General features: G+C 45.4%; 1 protein-coding gene across 1 annotated transcript in view; it reads right to left on the bottom strand.

Moving 5' to 3' along the window:
- Positions 1-5,824: 5,824 nt before the first annotated feature.
- The window catches only part of LOC123717093 (cingulin), an 86,667-nt gene continuing 72,451 nt past the window's right edge, over positions 5,825-20,040 (bottom strand). Inside the window, exons 4-6 of the mRNA XM_045672898.1 lie at positions 18,227-18,769; positions 6,161-6,641; positions 5,825-5,843 (exon numbers count right to left, since the gene is read on the bottom strand). Of these exons, the coding sequence (XP_045528854.1) occupies positions 5,825-5,843; positions 6,161-6,641; positions 18,227-18,769 (1,043 nt within the window). The remainder of the gene's footprint in view (positions 5,844-6,160; positions 6,642-18,226; positions 18,770-20,040) is intronic.

Genomic DNA, 20,040 nt, shown 5'->3' with positions numbered 1-20,040 from the left:
ATACCCCACTTCCTCACATACTCGAGGGCAACGTTTGCTCGGTTCTCGATGGAGTGCGTGTCCGTTCCGCTGAACATCAGCACCACATCGTCTGCGAAAGCCTGTGCGTATGTCCCATCTTCTTCTAATTCGACCAGTAGTGGGTCGAGCAAGATGTTCCAGAAAGTGGGGCCGCTAATCGAGCCTTGGATGCATCCCTTTTCCGGTTGCCTCACATGCTCTCTGTTTGCGTAGCGGACCACCACTCTCCTGCCTTTGAAGTAGTCTTCCACTACCAGCCTTAGTTGCTTGGGACAGTCTTTCTTCGCCAGTTGGTACTTGATCGCTGGCCACCAAGCGTTGTCGAAAGCCCCCTCGATATCCAGCGACACCATCAACACTATTTCTTTGTTTTTTATGTGGCTCCTCGCTTTGGTCAAGATATCGAAGAGGGCATCTTCCGTGCTTTTTCCCGGCATAAAGCCATACTGCCTCCTGCTCATCCTGGGGAGTAGGCTGTGTCTAATTCTGTTTATCATCACCTTTTCTAGTATCTTCCCCATGACTGGCAGGAGGCCTATTGGACGGTATGACTTGGCGGCCGCGTAGTCCTCCTTTCCTGGCTTCCTCAGTACCACTATCGTGCATTCCTTCCATAGATCAGGGAAGCATCCCACTTCGAGGCATTTGTTGAAGATGGCCAGGGGAACCTCCGGGTTCGCCGTGATAGCTGCGCAGCAGATATCGGCGGTGAGTCCGTCAGCCCCCGGGGCCTTCCTCGGGTTGAAGCTTCGAGCAGTGCCGATGAGCTCCGCCATTGTGATTGGCACTTCATCAGCACTACTTTCCCGCAGGCTGCTGGTCATTTCCTCGACTGCTTTTCTTGTTAATCGATGGATATCATTATCCATCTCATAATTGTCTGGCGGGAAGAATTTCTGGGCCAGCAGCTGCACGGATTGATCTGAATTCAACGAAATGCCCTTCTCTATCAGCGTGGTGTCCTCCCTGATCCGGTTAGGTTAGGTTAGGTTAGGTTAGGTTAGGTTAGGTTAGGTTAGGTTAGGTTAGGTTAGGTTAGGTTAGGTTAGGTTAGGTTAGGTTAGGTTAGGTTAGGTTAGGTTAGGTTAGGTTAGGTTAGGTTAGGTTAGGTTAGGTTAGGTTAGGTTAGGTTAGGTTAGGTTAGGTTAGGTTAGGTTAGGTTAGGTTAGGTTTTTTTTTTTTTTTTTTTTTTTTTTTTTTTTTTTTTTTTTTTTTTTTTTTTTTTTTTTTTTTTTTTTTTTTTTTTTTTTTTTTTTTTTTTTTTTTTTTTTTTTCCTACTCAGCCTACTCCCCGGGCGAAGTTTATCCCCGGGCCGTGGAATGTCTAGCTAGATTAAAACACGTAGTAATTTATTTTTATTTCCAAAAAAAACTATTTTAGTTACATTTTTGTCCCTTATCTATTTTGTACATTGCATACTTATATTCATCAATTATTTATATCTTTACATTTTTACTTTTTTATATAGGTGACGTGTGACAACCGCACGCTGTATCTGGACACGACGCCGAGTGGTGCGGGCATTTCCTTTGATAATCGGTTATTATCCATGGGAAAGCCCCGTCCCCCGGACGTCGCCTTCCGTCACATGTGCTGGCGTGTTACAGTCCCTGTTCCGTCTGCGGACACTTTGTATAATTCTATCACAAAGCTCCTCAAGGTGTGTCCGTAAGTCGTCGCGGGACACGAACTGTGGGAGCTGGTTTTCTACTAATGAGATTCCAGTCTTCTCCCCCACCTCGTGCCTCGCGACCCCAAACATTGGGCAGCTAAGCAGACAGTGCAAGGACGTTTCCGGCGTGGTGTTGTCACACGGACATGACGGGTCTCGCTTTAAATTAAAACTGTTTAGATAACTAGCAAAGGGGCCGTGGCCCGTCATGATGTGCACTAGGTTTCTGTTTGGTCTTCTTTGTCTAACGAATTTGTATGCTAATTTTATGTCCGGTAGAAATACCCTGGTCACCAACCCCTGCTCACTTTCCGCGTACCTTTGCTGCCACTTTTTGATTGTGTCTGCGCGAATGATCCTTTTAATATAGGATGTCGGACATCTTGCATACTCTGGTTTGGCCTTCAGATGGTTTGCTGCGTTTCTGGCTAGGTCGTCCGCTCTTTCATTCCCGGCGAGACCACAGTGAGCTTTTATCCAGTAAAGTTTTACTTTCTTGTTGCTTTCGTTTGCTCTTCTGAGGTTGCGCCTTATCTCCACGATAAGAGGGTGCCATGAATTTCCGCTGACTACCGCCTGTAGCACCGATCTGGAATCCGAGTAGATTGCACAAGTTTTGTCGTTTCCTATTTGCACGTCCTTTGTAGCCACTACCAAAGCAAGCGCCTCCGCTTGGAAGACGGTGCAGTAGGACGATAGCTTTAGTTTTTTCGACTTTATTTCGGCCCCGTTTTTCCAACAGGAAAAAGCGGCGCCGACATCTTTGTCATTCTTGCTGCCGTCCGTGAATATTTGCAGTTGTCCCTCAAAGCTCTTGGCGAGTTCGTCTTCATTTATGATTGATTCGAAGTTTAGTAGTGGCTCTTCGGCGGGGTGTTCCATCTTGCAGTATTCCTCTTTTCTTTCGACCTCTACGTCGTCCGGGAGGCCCTCCCAGTGGCCCCTTTTCGCCATGTATAGGGTGGCTACTTCTATTATCCGGAGGTCCAGTGGGAGGGTTCCGGAAAGCGCCAAAGCTGCATTAAGGGATACAGTTTTGTTTGCCTTGACTATCTTCTGGGTAAAGCCTCTTTGGACTGCGTTAAGTCTTTTGCGAACGCAGATTTTTTCGGCTGCCCTGGCCCATGCTGCTGCTGCGTATGTTATTATGGGCTCCACCACAGCTGTGTATATTGTGGCAACTATATCGGGATGTAGTCCCCAGGTTTGTTTAGCTGCCCTTGCCATCTGTTTATATAAATTGGCTGCCTTGATACAGATGTTTGACACATGTTCGCCGAAAGTGAGTTTCTCGTCTATAGTCAGGCCCAAGATTTTTATTTTGTTTGTAAGCCTGATGGCAACTCCTCCCACTGTCAGCCTTGGTGTGTCATATTTAAGCTTATTTGTAATAATCATTGCCTGGGTCTTGCTTGGTCCAAATTTTAATTTGTTATTTTCGCCCCATTTCCTGGCTAGTTCTAACGCTTTGTTACCCTTTGTCTGGACTTCCTCTCCACTGTCACCCTCCACTATCACCAGCACGTCGTCAGCAAATGCCTGACAATATATATTGTTGTCGGACATTTGCTCCAGTATCGGGTCCAGTATGACGTTCCAGAGCAGGGGTCCGCTTATAGATCCTTGCACGCATCCCTTTGTGGTGAATCGTTCGACTTCTTCCCCAGCGTACCGAAGCTTAACTTTACGATCCTGGAGATAGTCGTCGTACACTTTTCTTAGATTAATGGGACATCTTTTTTCGGCAAGGCGCATGCGTATTTTGGGCCACCAGGCATTGTCGAAGGCGCCCTCTATGTCCAGCGAGATGATGAGTGTTATTTGTTTCCCTTTTAGGTTTTTGTGTACTCGATTCATGAGAGTATAGAGGGCGTCCTCGGTACTTCGCTGTGGGATGAAACCATACTGTCTCTTCGACAGCTTTGGCACAAGGTGCCACTTAAGTCTTTCGACCAGCATCTTTTCGTAGATCTTTCCCATTACAGGGAGGAGGCCAATGGGTCTGTAAGATTTTGGTTCTGTGTATTTGGTTTTACCGGGTTTCCGTAGAATCACCACTGTCGCCTCCTTCCACGGTCTCGGAAAAGATCCAGTCTCCAGGGCTTTGTTTAGTATTGCTCGGAAGATTTCGGGTTGGCTTGTGATGGCTCTTTGGCAAATATCTGCTGTGAGACCGTCCCCGCCCGGTGCCTTTTTAGGGTTGAAGCTGTTTACTGCTCTTTTTAATTCGAAGAGTGTAAACGGTGGGTCATGAATATCATTATTGCTCGACCCGTCGTTAACTCTCTCCGCGTCTGCTCGTAAACGTCTCTGTTCTTCTGTGTCCTCTCTTGGTTCGTCCGGGGGGTAGAATGTCTCGGCGAGAAGCGTGGCAGATTCTTTGGGGTCGTGGTGTTTGTCATTTACAACGAGAGGGATATCCTCTGCTCTTCTTGTTGTTTGGTTTAACACTCTGTAAATCCCCTGCCACATTCCCTCTCTTTCCTGCTTTGTACAGAATTTTCGCCAGCTCTCCGTCCTCGCTTCCATGGCCATTTTTTCATACTCCTCTTTTTCTTTTAGGTATTCTTGTACAACTTTGTCCCTACGAGCTTGTGCCGCGCATCTTATGCGTCTTTTCTTCGTTCTGACCATTTTCCTTCTTTTTTCCAGCTCCTCATTCCACCAAGGTAGTGTATTGGAGGATCTCTTCTTTATCTCTGGAACGGCTTCTTTTGTGGCTACGATCGCTGCTTCAGAGTATTTTGCTACCATTTCCTCTAGCTGTTTCTTGTTGCTTATCTTGTTGATTTCTCCTATGTTTATTTTGGCTTCTTCCAGGAGCTCAGTCAGTCGCCGTTCAAAGAGGAACCAGTTTGCTTTTCTAGTATTGTATTTTCTAGTGGTTCTTTCTATTGTCCTTCCTTTCGATCTTTCGAGCATTACCTTGAACGTGGTTGCGTTATGGTCGGAGCTCACCAATCCTTCCTCCACCCTCCAGTCGTCTATTACCGCTAATAGGTCCGTGGTGCATGCGGTGATGTCCACGTGGCTTTTGAACATTTTCCCACCCCTCACAGTGTCGTAAGTTGGTATGTTACTGTTGTTTAGTATTTCAAAGTTCATACTGTGGAGGGTTTCTGCTATGAGGTCGCCTCTGTGGTCGACTATGGGGCTGCACCACCACGGACTTTTTGCATTGACGTCACCGGCCAGAAGTACACTCTTTTTAATCTTGCTGCATATTTTCTGTATCTGGTCTATGTGAGGCTGGACATCTTTGGGTTCTGGCTCAAGATAGAGGGATACCAGGGTGATCTCCCATGCCTCCGTGCGTAGCATCACTACTACCACGTTTGGCGATGTCAATTCCAGAAATTGGATTACCTCAATGTTCTCGTCAAAGACGAAAATCGCAGCCTTTGTCACGGTGGCTCCTGCTTGCTCGTGTTGATATACTCTGACTCCTGACTGTTGCTTAACCCTCCCTTCAGAGCCAGTGTATGGTTCCTGGACGAGAGCAGCAAGTATGCCTCTGTTTTTGGCCTCAATCCTTAATTCGTTTTGGGCCAGTTCCTTTCGTTGGAGGTTTGCCTGGCACATTAAATAGATGTCTTGTTTGCCGTTGGTGCCCTTAGCAGTATGCTACCGTCGCTCTCGCCAGTGCCTCCCATCTCGCTCTCGTAGGACAGTCGGTATCGAAAGCGTTGTGGTCCGCTTTGATATTTGACGTGGTACAGTTAACGCACATGGGGGGGTGTCCTGTTTTGTGTTTTTGACAGTCCATCTTTTTGTGTTCCTCCCCACAGTGTGCGCAGACCTCTTTGGTGTTTTCACAATATTTTCGCGTGTGACCATATCCTAGGCAGTTTGTGCATTGTATTAATGGTGACTGGTCGTGGACCACCACTCTCTGGAGTTCAACATGCACTCTTCCGGCCTCCACCATTCTTTTCCATATCATAGGGGACACTTGTAGTATAACGTTCTGCAGGTGAGGGTTTCTTGCTGTTCTGCGTCTTTTGACGGTTATTCTTTGTTCCTCCTCTTTGATCCCTGAGAACATTTGCTTGTTCTGCGCCCCTATAAGTTGGATTAAATCCTCATCAGTGTGGATTTGCAGAACGCCCCTCAACATAACCAGCGGATCCTTATATTTTAGGGTTTCCACTGTTAGTGTTTTGTCCCTTAGCAATCTCTCGGTGAGCTCTTTTATTTGTTCTTCTTCTCGGCACCCCACTATCACTTTCTGATCTTTGGTTTTCCGGATAGTATCCAACCGAAGTCCAGTAGTTTTCGGGTCTACTGTCGAGCGTATCCTTTCGTAGATCTCCGAATTCGTTTCTTGGCTGTTGGACTTTACTACTAGCTTGTGTGTTTTTGGCTTGTATGTGAGGGGGTGATTTGTGCGGTTCTGGTTGTTACTGGTGGTGAATGGTTGTTGCCTTTGCACTGTGTTGCTGTTTGATGCCACGACGTTAGCATACGTCCGCTCGATTCTTTCCTCGATATTTCGGTCTCTTTCATCAGTTTTCTCAATTTGGGTTTCTAGGAGCATTTTAATTTCTTTTAGCTCTTGTTCTCCCATCTTTTCTTTAATTTCTTCGAGCTTCCTTGCGTTTTCCTCGACGTGACAAAGAATCTTCTGCCCTCTTTGATCTTCTAGGATGGCGTCTGGTTTTCTTTTATTTTGTTTTATATTATCCTGGAGTAGTTTGCTTACATCTTCCAGCTTTTTAGTTTCTTTTTCCAGCCGCTTAAGGTGTTCGTCCATTTGATACATTTTGGCTTGCGGTGTGGTGTCTATGTTGTATGTTTTGTTTTTGTCTTTCTCCTTTTCTAGCACCTCCTCGCTCCCCCTTTCCTTTTCCTTCCTCTTATCCTTTCCTTCCTTTGTTTGCGAATCGGCCTCTTTGACTAGTTCGTAGAGTCTTTTTACTGCCGAGGTAACCGCTGCCTTTATTTCGCCTTTGAGATTTCGGGCGGCGTCAAGCTGAAGGAGAGCGCTCTGCTGCACTGCAGCGGCTTCAGTAAGTCTGTTTTTATATTGCTTTTGCTTTTTCAGCCCTTCTGCGCTCTGAGCTATAGCCGCTTCCAGCTCTCCGATGCTTTTTCTCACCGCTGGTGTTAAGGTAGGAGTTTGTGGCTGTACAGGGGCCAGTCCTTCTCTTTCCTCTCTTTCAATCGCTTGGGGTGTCGGGGTGGTGACCTTTGTTGGAGTACGTATACCGAACATTTTTGTTATGTTTTATTTTACGTGTTTGTAGGCTGTAGTGTGTCAGTGTTATAATACAATTAATATAATATGTTTTGTATATTTACAAAAGCATGTAGTTATAAGTTTGTCGATTTTGATAATATTTATAATTTCAATATATAGGTCTTAAAGCTATGGCCTACTCCCAAAAGGGTTTGCAGACTGTCACGAATGGCACCAGTTATATTAAGGGTCTATCCCCAATAGGGTGATAGCCGAGTCAGTAAATAAAGAAGAATAGTTTTTTAAAACAGTTTTTAAAATACTATATAAAACTTACCCTAAGGTCTACTCCCAAAAGGGGTAGTAGCCGAGTCAGTAAATTGTTTTAAAATTTTCAGTACAGTAATTTCAATTTAATAAATAGTATTTGTCAAAAACAGGATTACAATTCTTTAAAACAATTATTATATACTTAATATTAAGGTCTGTCCCCAAAAGGGTGGCAGCCGTCGGTTTGTCAACTTTTTTAAACTTAAACTAAGGTCTGTCCCCAATAGGGTGGCAGCCGTCAACTTATGCTAGTTTCGTCGGTTTATCACAGATTTAAAAAAATTTTCCGACTCTATGTAGAGCCGTCTCTACCATCCAGGCCAATCGGGCTGCTTGAGCCCTTTTGTTTGATGTATATCTTTTTTAAATCGGATTAGTAGTTTTTGAGCTATAACGCTTTTAAGTTATTCAAGATGGCGTACAAAATGGCCGCCAATCCGAATTTCTGTAATAACTTTGCCAATTCTTATCGGAGGAGGTCGCGGTTTTCACTGTTGTGATGAGCGCCCCTCACCCGACCTGATTGGCGAAAAAACCGGGTTGGTAGAGTCGACTCTACTTTTTTACAATTTTTAGATATTTATTTAGCGGAGCGAAGTCAGGCCTTCCGAGGGTCGAGAGTCCCGTGAAGATCGGGCAACCCGTTCCGAAGATATGCGATTTTTGGTTTTTCAAGATGGCGGACAAAATGGCCGCCGAAATGAAAAATTTATCGTAGTTTCGGTGTCCTTGCTCCGATCTCGACGCGGTTTTCTCCTTCGTATTGCCCTAAGAATTTTCTATTTAGAGCAATTAATACGATTTTATAAAAAAGGGTGGGGATGGGTAATTCTATAAATCTTTTTAATAAAAGTGGGATTTCTTAAAAACTGCTGAAATGTTTGAGCCGACAGTGCCCCGCAGTGAGGTCTTATCCTAATATCTTATACTAATTACAACTATTTTTGAGGACAACTCGAAAACGGCGAGAGGGGGGGGGTTGGGGGGTAACTCCCACCAGGGGGGAAGTTTTTTATGTATTTATATATAAATTAATAATAGGAGCAAGGCTTGTATACGTATATACGTATACAAGTCTGCTATCAAAAATCCCGAAAAATGCACCGTTTTTGAGTTACGGGCTGTTAAAGTTTTACCGATTTTGAAAAATTTTGTAAATTTTTGGTATTTTTGCAAATTTTTGATTTTTGAATTTTAAAAACTTTTATAATATAAAGCTAAGCCCCGCAACCAAGACCAGTATATGGATATATATCCATATACTGGGGTGACGTTAAAAAAAACCCCTATCTCCTACCGTTCCCGAGTTATTCCCTGTTTTTTATACTGAGTCTTCCCGTCGCCTTTTCTCCGGAACCGCTGAGTCGATTTTAGTTTCTAAAGCGTTGTTCGGTAGAACTCGACGAGAGCTTCTTTTTAGTGTGTCGCACGTTGATGATTTAGCTCGGGAACACCGACCACGTGCCACGTGGTTTTTAGGTTTTTCCCCTTTTTCTTTTTTGTTCCTGGTCGAAAAATTCACCTCGACCCCTTGTTAAACGCAACTTTTTGAGCTCTATCTATTGGTGATTTTTATTGTTGGGGTCACCGCTTTAGTTTTAAAGTTATGGTATAAAACACTTAGTTTCTGTTAGGTTATGTTGATTATTTCCCTTTAAAAATTTTCCCCCAAGTCCGATTTTTTCGTGCTATACGTCAATCTTCTAGACTTTTTAAGACACGTCGTTTGACATATAGCACCAGTGGGGGACGGCTCTAATTCACCGTCTGGTGGTCACGCCCCTTTTTTGTTTTTAAGAAATTTTTCCCAAACCTTTAAGCCAAAAAATCCGAGTGAGGCATCGATCGAAGCAGCTTTCAGAGGCGCATCAAACGGTGCACAAAAATTGTCGGGTCACCGATCTGGTTTGCGCGTCGCACTCACTTTTGTCACCAAATTCTTTAAATTTTTAGGTTTTTTGCACTTTTTTGTCACTTTTTTAAATTTTTTGTTACAAAAACTTTACATTATAAGATTCGTCGTCAGAAGACGCACAAAATGATGTGTAACACTGTTTAATTGGAAACAAAAAACCTATTTTTAGGATTTTTAGACCCGGAGCGCTACTAGTTTCTGACCAACTCGGACGGCGGTTCAACTGCGACACGTTAGGTTAGGTTAGGTTAGGTTAGGTTAGGTTAGGTTAGGTTAGGTTAGGTTAGGTTAGGTTAGGTTAGGTTAGGTTAGGTTAGGTTAGGTTAGGTTAGGTTAGGTTAGGTTAGGTTAGGTTAGGTTAGGTTAGGTTAGGTTAGGTTAGGTTAGGTTAGGTTAGGTTAGGTTAGGTTAGGTTAGGTTAGGTTAGGTTAGGTTAGGTTAGGTTAGGTTAGGTTAGGTTAGGTTAGGTTAGGTTTTTTTTTTTTTTTTTTTTTTTTTTTTTTTTTTTTTTTTTTTTAATAACACCTAATAGGCCTACCTTCCCCGGCTACTTTATCGCCGGGGGCGTTGTCTAAGCTAAACTTCCCTCTTTTCTGTCATTCATCCTCACAATAATTTACACACAACTCAATTTTTAGTAGGATTTAAATACAGATTTTCACAGACTTTGCTTAACCTACTTATATCTAATTTTTTACTCTAATGTTTTGCAGTCCTTTCTATGGCGAGACGTGGCCCGCGAGGCGGGCGGATTTCACTTGTCCGTGAGTATTCTCATAATACCCATTAGCAAGTGGGCGCCGGCCGCCTCGCGGTCCCCGCCCTGGCTTTACTTTTATTGAACCTGACTGTTCGTCTAGTAATTTTTTGGCAAAAAGCCTCCAGGTGCGTCCTGTGACAAGCTAGCATGTCGGGCAGTCCCTGGAGACTAAGCGACATGCCAGTCATTTGTTCCAGGTCGCACCTGGAGGAGGCAAAAATCGGGCACTCCGTTAGTAAGTGAGGGATGGATTGTTCCACCCCACTGTCGCATTCGCATTCTGGCGATTCTTTCAGTTTGAAACGACACAGGTACCCTGCAAAGGGCCCATGGCCTGTGAGTACCTGTGTCATCTCAGGACTGAATCTTCTTTCTCTTATATTTTTGTGTGCCTCAGTGATGTTGCTGAAGAACAGTTTCGTTGTTCCTCCATTTACTCCCTCTCTGTACCGCCGGTCCCACTCTTCTAGCGTCTTCCTTCTCACTTCCTTCTTGATGTGCGATAGGGGGTACTCCACGTGGACTGCTTTGACCTTTGAGGTATCCGCCGCGGCCCTCGCGAGTTCGTCCGCCCTCTCATTCCCCTCTGTGCCGACGTGCGCCTTCACCCAGTGGAGTTTTATATTTTGGCCGTTTCTTCGGCTCTCCACTAGGTGTCGGCGGATCTCGACGACTCGGGGATTTCGAGAGCGTCCGCCCGCGATGGCCTCGAGCGAGGACCTCGAGTCGCTGCAGATGTTCACGTTAGTACCCCCCATCGCCGCCTCCCCTATTGCACCAACGAGAGCTGCCAGCTCTGCTTGATAGACGGTGCAGTAGGGGGCCATCTTTATCTTTTTCCATTTAATCTCTTTGCCATTTTCCCATTTTGACCAGGCGGCTCCCACTCCTCGCTCCGTCTTGCTTCCGTCCGTATATATAGATATGGTTGTGTCGTCGTTTTGTAATTGGCCGGGGTCATTGGTGATGGCGAAGCTTATCTCCGGTTTTTCCGCGGGATGGGGTTCTTCTATTGCAGGTACGGCTCGCTCAATCCGGTCTCCTTCGCGTAAGAACGGAGACGACCCCCTCCTGGCCTCAAACATTGCGGCGGCTTCTTCCACCCTGAGGTCGAGGGGCAGTATCCCCGCCAATAGCGTCGCGGAATTTAGCGATGCCGTCCTATATGTCTTTGCAATTTTTTGTGCAAATGCCCTCTGCACCGTCTCCAGCTTTTTCCTTGTGCACAGTTTCTTAACTGTCGGTGCCCAGGCTGCCGACGCGTATGTAATTATCGGCTCTATGACGGCTTGGTATACCTGGTGTACCATGTCTCCCGTCATTCCCCATTCCAGCTTCGCCATTCTTGCTACTTTTTTATGTATATCTGCCGCTTTCCTCGTGACATTTTGCACGTGCTTGTTAAACGTTAGCCCTTCGTCTATAGTCAATCCCAATAGTTTAATTTCCTTCTCTATGACAATATCCTGTCCATTCATTCTAATTTTTGGGGTATCGAACTTCAACCTTCGCGTCAGGACCATTGCTTTGGTTTTTTGTGGCGCGAAGTTGAGCTTATTCTCGATACCCCACTTCCTCACATACTCGAGGGCAACGTTTGCTCGGTTCTCGATGGAGTGCGTGTCCGTTCCGCTGAACATCAGCACCACATCGTCTGCGAAAGCCTGTGCGTATGTCCCATCTTCTTCTAATTCGACCAGTAGTGGGTCGAGCAAGATGTTCCAGAAAGTGGGGCCGCTAATCGAGCCTTGGATGCATCCCTTTTCCGGTTGCCTCACATGCTCTCTGTTTGCGTAGCGGACCACCACTCTCCTGCCTTTGAAGTAGTCTTCCACTACCAGCCTTAGTTGCTTGGGACAGTCTTTCTTCGCCAGTTGGTACTTGATCGCTGGCCACCAAGCGTTGTCGAAAGCCCCCTCGATATCCAGCGACACCATCAACACTATTTCTTTGTTTTTTATGTGGCTCCTCGCTTTGGTCAAGATATCGAAGAGGGCATCTTCCGTGCTTTTTCCCGGCATAAAGCCATACTGCCTCCTGCTCATCCTGGGGAGTAGGCTGTGTCTAATTCTGTTTATCATCACCTTTTCTAGTATCTTCCCCATGACTGGCAGGAGGCCTATTGGACGGTATGACTTGGCGGCCGCGTAGTCCTCCTTTCCTGGCTTCCTCAGTACCACTATCGTGCATTCCTTCCATAGATCAGGGAAGCATCCCACTTCGAGGCATTTGTTGAAGATGGCCAGGGGAACCTCCGGGTTCGCCGTGATAGCTGCGCAGCAGATATCGGCGGTGAGTCCGTCAGCCCCCGGGGCCTTCCTCGGGTTGAAGCTTCGAGCAGTGCCGATGAGCTCCGCCATTGTAATTGGCACTTCATCAGCACTACTTTCCCGCAGGCTGCTTGTCATTTCCTCGACTGCTTTTCTTGTTAATCGATGGATATCATTATCCATCTCATACTTGTCTGGCGGGAAGAATTTCTGGGCCAGCAGCTGCACGGATTGTTCTGAATTCAACGAAATGCCCTTCTCTATCAGCGTGGTGTCCTCCCTGATCCCTTCCGCCTTCCTTATTATTTTATATATCCTGTCCCATAAGCTTTCCCCTTCTCGCTTCGTGCAAAGTTTTTTCCACCCTTCCTTCTGGGCCCTCTCGATCTCCTCTTCATATGTCTTTTTCGCCTCCAGGTAGGCGGTTATTACGCACTCTCTCCTCCTGGGAGCTGCGTATGAGATCCTTTTCTTTTTCCTTGTCATATCTTTCTTAAGGGCCTCTATTTCCTTGTTCCACCAGGGTGGTTCGAAGCGTTTCCTTTTTTGTTTATATTTGGGGATATATTTTTCAGCGGCATTTATAATTGATTTCATGTAGCTCATTACTAAGTTGTTGACCCCGGCTTTTGTGTTCTGTCCTTGAATGGTTTCTGTGCTTATGCCATGTCCCCTTACATTGTTCTTGAATTCCTCCCAGTCTGCTTTTTTCGTATTGTATTTGCGGGTCGTTTTTGGTAGTGTGTGCGTTTGGGGTTTTTGAAGGGCTGTAGTCACAAAAATTGTGTTGTGGTCTGAACTGGTAATCGAAGTATCAACCCACCATCTTGTTACCTTGCTGAGGAGAGCCGTTGTGCATACGGTGATATCAACTGCACTCGTGTATCTACGGCCCCCTCGTACGGTGTCGAAGGTGGGTGTGTTGCCACAATTTAGGATGCTCAGCCCTTCCTCATCAAGGAACCCTCGTAATTCCTTTCCTCGTGCGTCTTCGTTTCGGCTCCCCCACCACTCACTCCATGCGTTCACGTCCCCTCCTATTAGCACCATCTTGGTTTTTAGCTTTTTCGTGACGCTTCCTAGTTGTTCGAGGTATGGTTCGATGGGTTCATCGCCTTCAAAGTACACAGAAATGGTTAGGTTAGGTTAGGTTAGGTTAGGTTAGGTTAGGTTAGGTTAGGTTAGGTTAGGTTAGGTTAGGTTAGGTTAGGTTAGGTTAGGTTAGGTTAGGTTAGGTTAGGTTTTTTTTTTTTTTTTTTTTTTTTTTTTTTTTTTTTTCCTACTCAGCCTACTCCCCGGGCGAAGTTTATCCCCGGGCCGTGGAATGTCTAGCTAGATTAAAACACGTAGTAATTTATTTTTATTTCCAAAAACTATTTTAGTTACATTTTTGTCCCTTATCTATTTTGTACATTGCATACTTATATTCATCAATTATTTATATCTTTACATTTTTACTTTTTTATATAGGTGACGTGTGACAACCGCACGCTGTATCTGGACACGACGCCGAGTGGTGCGGGCATTTCCTTTGATAATCGGTTATTATCCATGGGAAAGCCCCGTCCCCCGGACGTCGCCTTCCGTCACATGTGCTGGCGTGTTACAGTCCCTGTTCCGTCTGCGGACACTTTGTATAATTCTATCACAAAGCTCCTCAAGGTGTGTCCGTAAGTCGTCGCGGGACACGAACTGTGGGAGCTGGTTTTCTACTAATGAGATTCCAGTCTTCTCCCCCACCTCGTGCCTCGCGACCCCAAACATTGGGCAGCTAAGCAGACAGTGCAAGGACGTTTCCGGCGTGGTGTTGTCACACGGACATGACGGGTCTCGCTTTAAATTAAATCTGTTTAGATAACTAGCAAAGGGGCCGTGGCCCGTCATGATGTGCACTAGGTTTCTGTTTGGTCTTCTTTGTCTAACGAATTTGTATGCTAATTTTATGTCCGGTAGAAATACCCTGGTCACCAACCCCTGCTCACTTTCCGCGTACCTTTGCTGCCACTTTTTGATTGTGTCTGCGCGAATGATCCTTTTAATATAGGATGTCGGACATCTTGCATACTCTGGTTTGGCCTTCAGATGGTTTGCTGCGTTTCTGGCTAGGTCGTCCGCTCTTTCATTCCCGGCGAGACCACAGTGAGCTTTTATCCAGTAAAGTTTTACTTTCTTGTTGCTTTCGTTTGCTCTTCTGAGGTTGCGCCTTATCTCCACGATAAGAGGGTGCCATGAATTTCCGCTGACTACCGCCTGTAGCACCGATCTGGAATCCGAGTAGATTGCACAAGTTTTGTCGTTTCCTATTTGCACGTCCTTTGTAGCCACTACCAAAGCAAGCGCCTCCGCTTGGAAGACGGTGCAGTAGGACGATAGCTTTAGTTTTTTCGACTTTATTTCGGCCCCGTTTTTCCAACAGGAAAAAGCGGCGCCGACATCTTTGTCACTCTTGCTGCCGTCCGTGAATATTTGCAGTTGTCCCTCAAAGCTCTTGGCCAGTTCGTCTTCATTTATGATTGATTCGAAGTTTAGTAGTGGCTCTTCGGCGGGGTGTTCCATCTTGCAGTATTCCTCTTTTCTTTCGACCTCTACGTCGTCCGGGAGGCCCTCCCAGTGGCCCCTTTTCGCCATGTATAGGGTGGCTACTTCTATTATCCGGAGGTCCAGTGGGAGGGTTCCGGAAAGCGCCAAAGCTGCATTAAGGGATACAGTTTTGTTTGCCTTGACTATCTTCTGGGTAAAGCCTCTTTGGACTGCGTTAAGTCTTTTGCGAACGCAGATTTTTTCGGCTGCCCTGGCCCATGCTGCTGCTGCGTATGTTATTATGGGCTCCACCACAGCTGTGTATATTGTGGCAACTATATCGGGATGTAGTCCCCAGGTTTGTTTAGCTGCCCTTGCCATCTGTTTATATAAATTGGCTGCCTTGATACAAATGTTTGACACATGTTCGCCGAAAGTGAGTTTCTCGTCTATAGTCAGGCCCAAGATTTTTATTTTGTTTGTAAGCCTGATGGCAACTCCGCCCACTGTCAGCCTTGGTGTGTCATATTTAAGCTTGTTTGTAATAATCATTGCCTGGGTCTTGCTTGGTCCAAATTTTAATTTGTTATTTTCGCCCCATTTGCTGGCTAGTTCTAACGCTTTGTTACCCTTTGTCTGGACTTCCTCTCCACTGTCACCCTCCACTATCACCAGCACGTCGTCAGCAAATGCCTGACAATATATATTGTTGTCGGACATTTGCTCCAGTATCGGGTCCAGTATGACGTTCCAGAGCAGGGGTCCGCTTATAGATCCTTGCACGCATCCCTTTGTGGTGAATCGTTCGACTTCTTCCCCAGCGTACCGAAGCTTAACTTTACGATCCTGGAGATAGTCGTCGTACACTTTTCTTAGATTAATGGGACATCTTTTTTCGGCAAGGCGCATGCGTATTTTGGGCCACCAGGCATTGTCGAAGGCGCCCTCTATGTCCAGCGAGATGATGAGTGTTATTTGTTTCCCTTTTAGGTTTTTGTGTACTCGATTCATGAGAGTATAGAGGGCGTCCTCGGTACTTCGCTGTGGGATGAAACCATACTGTCTCTTCGACAGCTTTGGCACAAGGTGCCACTTAAGTCTTTCGACCAGCATCTTTTCGTAGATCTTTCCCATTACAGGGAGGAGGCCAATGGGTCTGTAAGATTTTGGTTCTGTGTATTTGGTTTTACCGGGTTTCCGTAGAATCACCACTGTCGCCTCCTTCCACGGTCTCGGAAAAGATCCAGTCTCCAGGGCTTTGTTTAGTATTGCTCGGAAGATTTCGGGTTGGCTTGTGATGGCTCTTTGGCAAATATCTGCTGTGAGACCGTCCCCGCCCGGTGCCTTTTTAGGGTTGAAGCTGTTTACTGCTCTTTTTAATTCGAAGAGTGTAAACGGTGGGTCATGAATATCATTATTGCTCGACCCGTCGTTAACTCTCTCCGCGTCTGCTCGTAAACGTCTCTGTTCTTCTGTGTCCTCTCTTGGTTCGTCCGGGGGGTAGAATGTCTCGGCGAGAAGCGTGGCAGATTCTTTGGGGTCGTGGTGTTTGTCATTTACAACGAGAGGGATATCCTCTGCTCTTCTTGTTGTTTGGTTTAACACTCTGTAAATCCCCTGCCACATTCCCTCTCTTTCCTGCTTTGTACAGAATTTTCGCCAGCTCTCCGTCCTCGCTTCCATGGCCATTTTTTCATACTCCTCTTTTTCTTTTAGGTATTCTTGTACAACTTTGTCCCTACGAGCTTGTGCCGCGCATCTTATGCGTCTTTTCTTCTTTCTGACCATTTTCCTTCTTTTTTCCAGCTCCTCATTCCACCAAGGTAGTGTATTGGAGGATCTCTTCTTTATCTCTGGAACGGCTTCTTTTGTGGCTACGATCGCTGCTTCAGAGTATTTTACTACCATTTCCTCTAGCTGTTTCTTGTTGCTTATCTTGTTGATTTCTCCTATGTTTATTTTGGCTTCTTCCAGGAGCCCAGTCAGTCGCCGTTCAAAGAGGAACCAGTTTGCTTTTCTAGTATTGTATTTTCTAGTGGTTCTTTCTATTGTCCTTCCTTTCGATCTTTCGAGCATTACCTTGAACGTGATTGCGTTATGGTCGGAGCTCACCAATCCTTCCTCCACCCTCCAGTCGTCTATTACCGCTAATAGGTCCGTGGTGCATGCGGTAATGTCCACGTGGCTTTTGAACATTTTCCCACCCCTCACAGTGTCGTAAGTTGGTATGTTACTGTTGTTTAGTATTTCAAAGTTCATACTGTGGAGGGTTTCTGCTATGAGGTCGCCTCTGTGGTCGACTATGGGGCTGCACCACCACGGACTTTTTGCATTGACGTCACCGGCCAGAAGTACACTCTTTTTAATCTTGCTGCATATTTTCTGTATCTGGTCTATGTGAGGCTGGACATCTTTGGGTTCTGGCTCAAGATAGAGGGATACCAGGGTGATCTCCCATGCCTCCGTGCGTAGCATCACTACTACCACGTTTGGCGACGTCAATTCCAGAAATTGGATTACCTCAATGTTCTCGTCAAAGACGAAAATCGCAGCCTTTGTCACGGTGGCTCCTGCTTGCTCGTGTTGATATACTCTGACTCCTGACTGTTGCTTAACCCTCCCTTCAGAGCCAGTGTATGGTTCCTGGACGAGAGCAGCAAGTATGCCTCTGTTTTTGGCCTCAATCCTTAATTCGTTGTGGGCCAGTTCCTTTCGTTGGAGGTTTGCCTGGCACATTAAATAGATGTCTTGTTTGCCGTTGGTGCCCTTAGCAGTATGCTACCGTCGCTCTCGCCAGTGCCTCCCATCTCGCTCTCGTAGGACAGTCGGTATCGAAAGCGTTGTGGTCCGCTTTGATATTTGACGTGGTACAGTTAACGCACATGGGGGGGTGTCCTGTTTTGTGTTTTTGACAGTCCATCTTTTTGTGTTCCTCCCCACAGTGTGCGCAGACCTCTTTGGTGTTTTCACAATATTTTCGCGTGTGACCATATCCTAGGCAGTTTGTGCATTGTATTAATGGTGACTGGTCGTGGACCACCACTCTCTGGAGTTCAACATGCACTCTTCCGGCCTCCACCATTCTTTTCCATATCATAGGGGACACTTGTAGTATAACGTTCTGCAGGTGAGGGTTTCTTGCTGTTCTGCGTCTTTTGACGGTTATTCTTTGTTCCTCCTCTTTGATCCCTGAGAACATTTGCTTGTTCTGCGCCCCTATAAGTTGGATTAAATCCTCGTCAGTGTGGATTTGCAGAACGCCCCTCAACATAACCAGCGGATCCTTATATTTTAGGGTTTCCACTGTTAGTGTTTTGTCCCTTAGCAATCTCTCGGTGAGCTCTTTTATTTGTTCTTCTTCTCGGCACCCCACTATCACTTTCTGATCTTTGGTTTTCCGGATAGTATCCAACCGAAGTCCAGTAGTTTTCGGGTCTACTGTCGAGCGTATCCTTTCGTAGATCTCCGAGTTCGTTTCTTGGCTGTTGGACTTTACTACTAGCTTGTGTGTTTTTGGCTTGTATGTGAGGGGGTGATTTGTGCGGTTCTGGTTGTTACTGGTGGTGAATGGTTGTTGCCTTTGCACTGTGTTGCTGTTTGATGCCACGACGTTAGCATACGTCCGCTCGATTCTTTCCTCGATATTTCGGTCTCTTTCATCAGTTTTCTCAATTTGGGTTTCTAGGAGCATTTTAATTTCTTTTAACTCTTGTTCTCCCATCTTTTCTTTAATTTCTTCGAGCTTCCTTGCGTTTTCCTCGACGTGACAAAGAATCTTCTGCCCTCTTTGATCTTCTAGGATGGCGTCTGGTTTTCTTTTATTTTGTTTTATATTATCCTGGAGTAGTTTGCTTATATCTTCCAGCTTTTTAGTTTCTTTTTCCAGCCGCTTAAGGTGTTCGTCCATTTGATACATTTTGGCTTGCGGTGTGGTGTCTATGTTGTATGTTTTGTTTTTGTCTTTCACCTTTTCTAGCGCCTCCTCGCTCCCCCTTTCCTTTTCCTTCCTCTTATCCTTTCCTTCCTTTGTTTGCGAATCGGCCTCTTTGACTAGTTCGTAGAGTCTTTTTACTGCCGAGGTAACCGCTGCCTTTATTTCGCCTTTGAGATTTCGGGCGGCGTCAAGCTGAAGGAGAGCGCTCTGCTGCACTGCAGCGGCTTCAGTAAGTCTGTTTTTATATTGCTTTTGCTTTTTCAGCCCTTCTGCGCTCTGAGCTATAGCCGCTTCCAGCTCTCCGATGCTTTTTCTCACCGCTGGTGTTAAGGTAGGAGTTTGTGGCTGTACAGGGGCCAGTCCTTCTCTTTCCTCTCTTTCAATCGCTTGGGGTGTCGGGGTGGTGACCTTTGTTGGAGTACGTATACCGAACATTTTTGTTATGTTTTATTTTACGTGTTTGTAGGCTGTAGTGTGTCAGTGTTATAATACAATTAATATAATATGTTTTGTATATTTACAAAAGCATGTAGTTATAATTTTGTCGATTTTGATAATATTTATAATTTCAATATATAGGTCCTAAAGCTATGGCCTACTCCCAAAAGGGTTTGCAGACTGTCACAAATGGCACCAGTTATATTAAGGGTCTATCCCCAATAGGGTGATAGCCGAGTCAGTAAATAAAGAAGAATAGTTTTTTAAAACAGTTTTTAAAGTACTATATAAAACTTACCCTAAGGTCTACTCCCAAAAGGGGTAGTAGCCGAGTCAGTAAATTGTTTTAAAATTTTCAGTACAGTAATTTCAATTTAATAAATAGCATTTGTCAAAAACAGGATTACAATTCTTTAAAACAATTATTATATACTTAATATTAAGGTCTGTCCCCAAAAGGGTGGCAGCCGTCGGTTTGTCAACTTTTTTAAACTTAAACTAAGGTCTGTCCCCAATAGGGTGGCAGCCGTCAACTTATGCTAGTTTCGTCGGTTTATCACAGATTTAAAAAAATTTCCGACTCTATGTAGAGCCGTCTCTACCATTCAGGCCAATCGGGCTGCTTGAGCCCTTTTGTTTGATGTATATCTTTTTTAAATCGGATTAGTAGTTTTTGAGATATAACGCTTTTAAGTTATTCAAGATGGCGTACAAAATGGCCGCCAATCCGAATTTCTGTAGTAACTTTGCCAATTTTTATCGGAGGAGGTCGCGGTTTTCACTGTTGTGATGAGCGCCCCTCACCCGACCTGATTGGCGAAAAAACCGGGTTGGTAGAGTCGACTCTACTTTTTTACAATTTTAAGATACTTATTTAGCGGAGCGAAGTCAGGCCTTCCGAGGGTCGAGAGTCCCGTGAAGATCGGGCAACCCGTTCCGAAGATATGCGATTTTTGGTTTTTCAAGATGGCGGACAAAATGGTTTTTTTTTTTTTTTTTT

This window comes from Pieris brassicae, chromosome 12 (genome assembly GCF_905147105.1).
Source record: "Pieris brassicae chromosome 12, ilPieBrab1.1, whole genome shotgun sequence".
In the NCBI taxonomy this organism is placed as follows: domain Eukaryota; kingdom Metazoa; phylum Arthropoda; class Insecta; order Lepidoptera; family Pieridae; genus Pieris; species Pieris brassicae.
The sequence above is the reverse complement of the archived record's forward strand: the minus strand, read 5'-3'. Positions and strand labels throughout refer to the sequence as shown.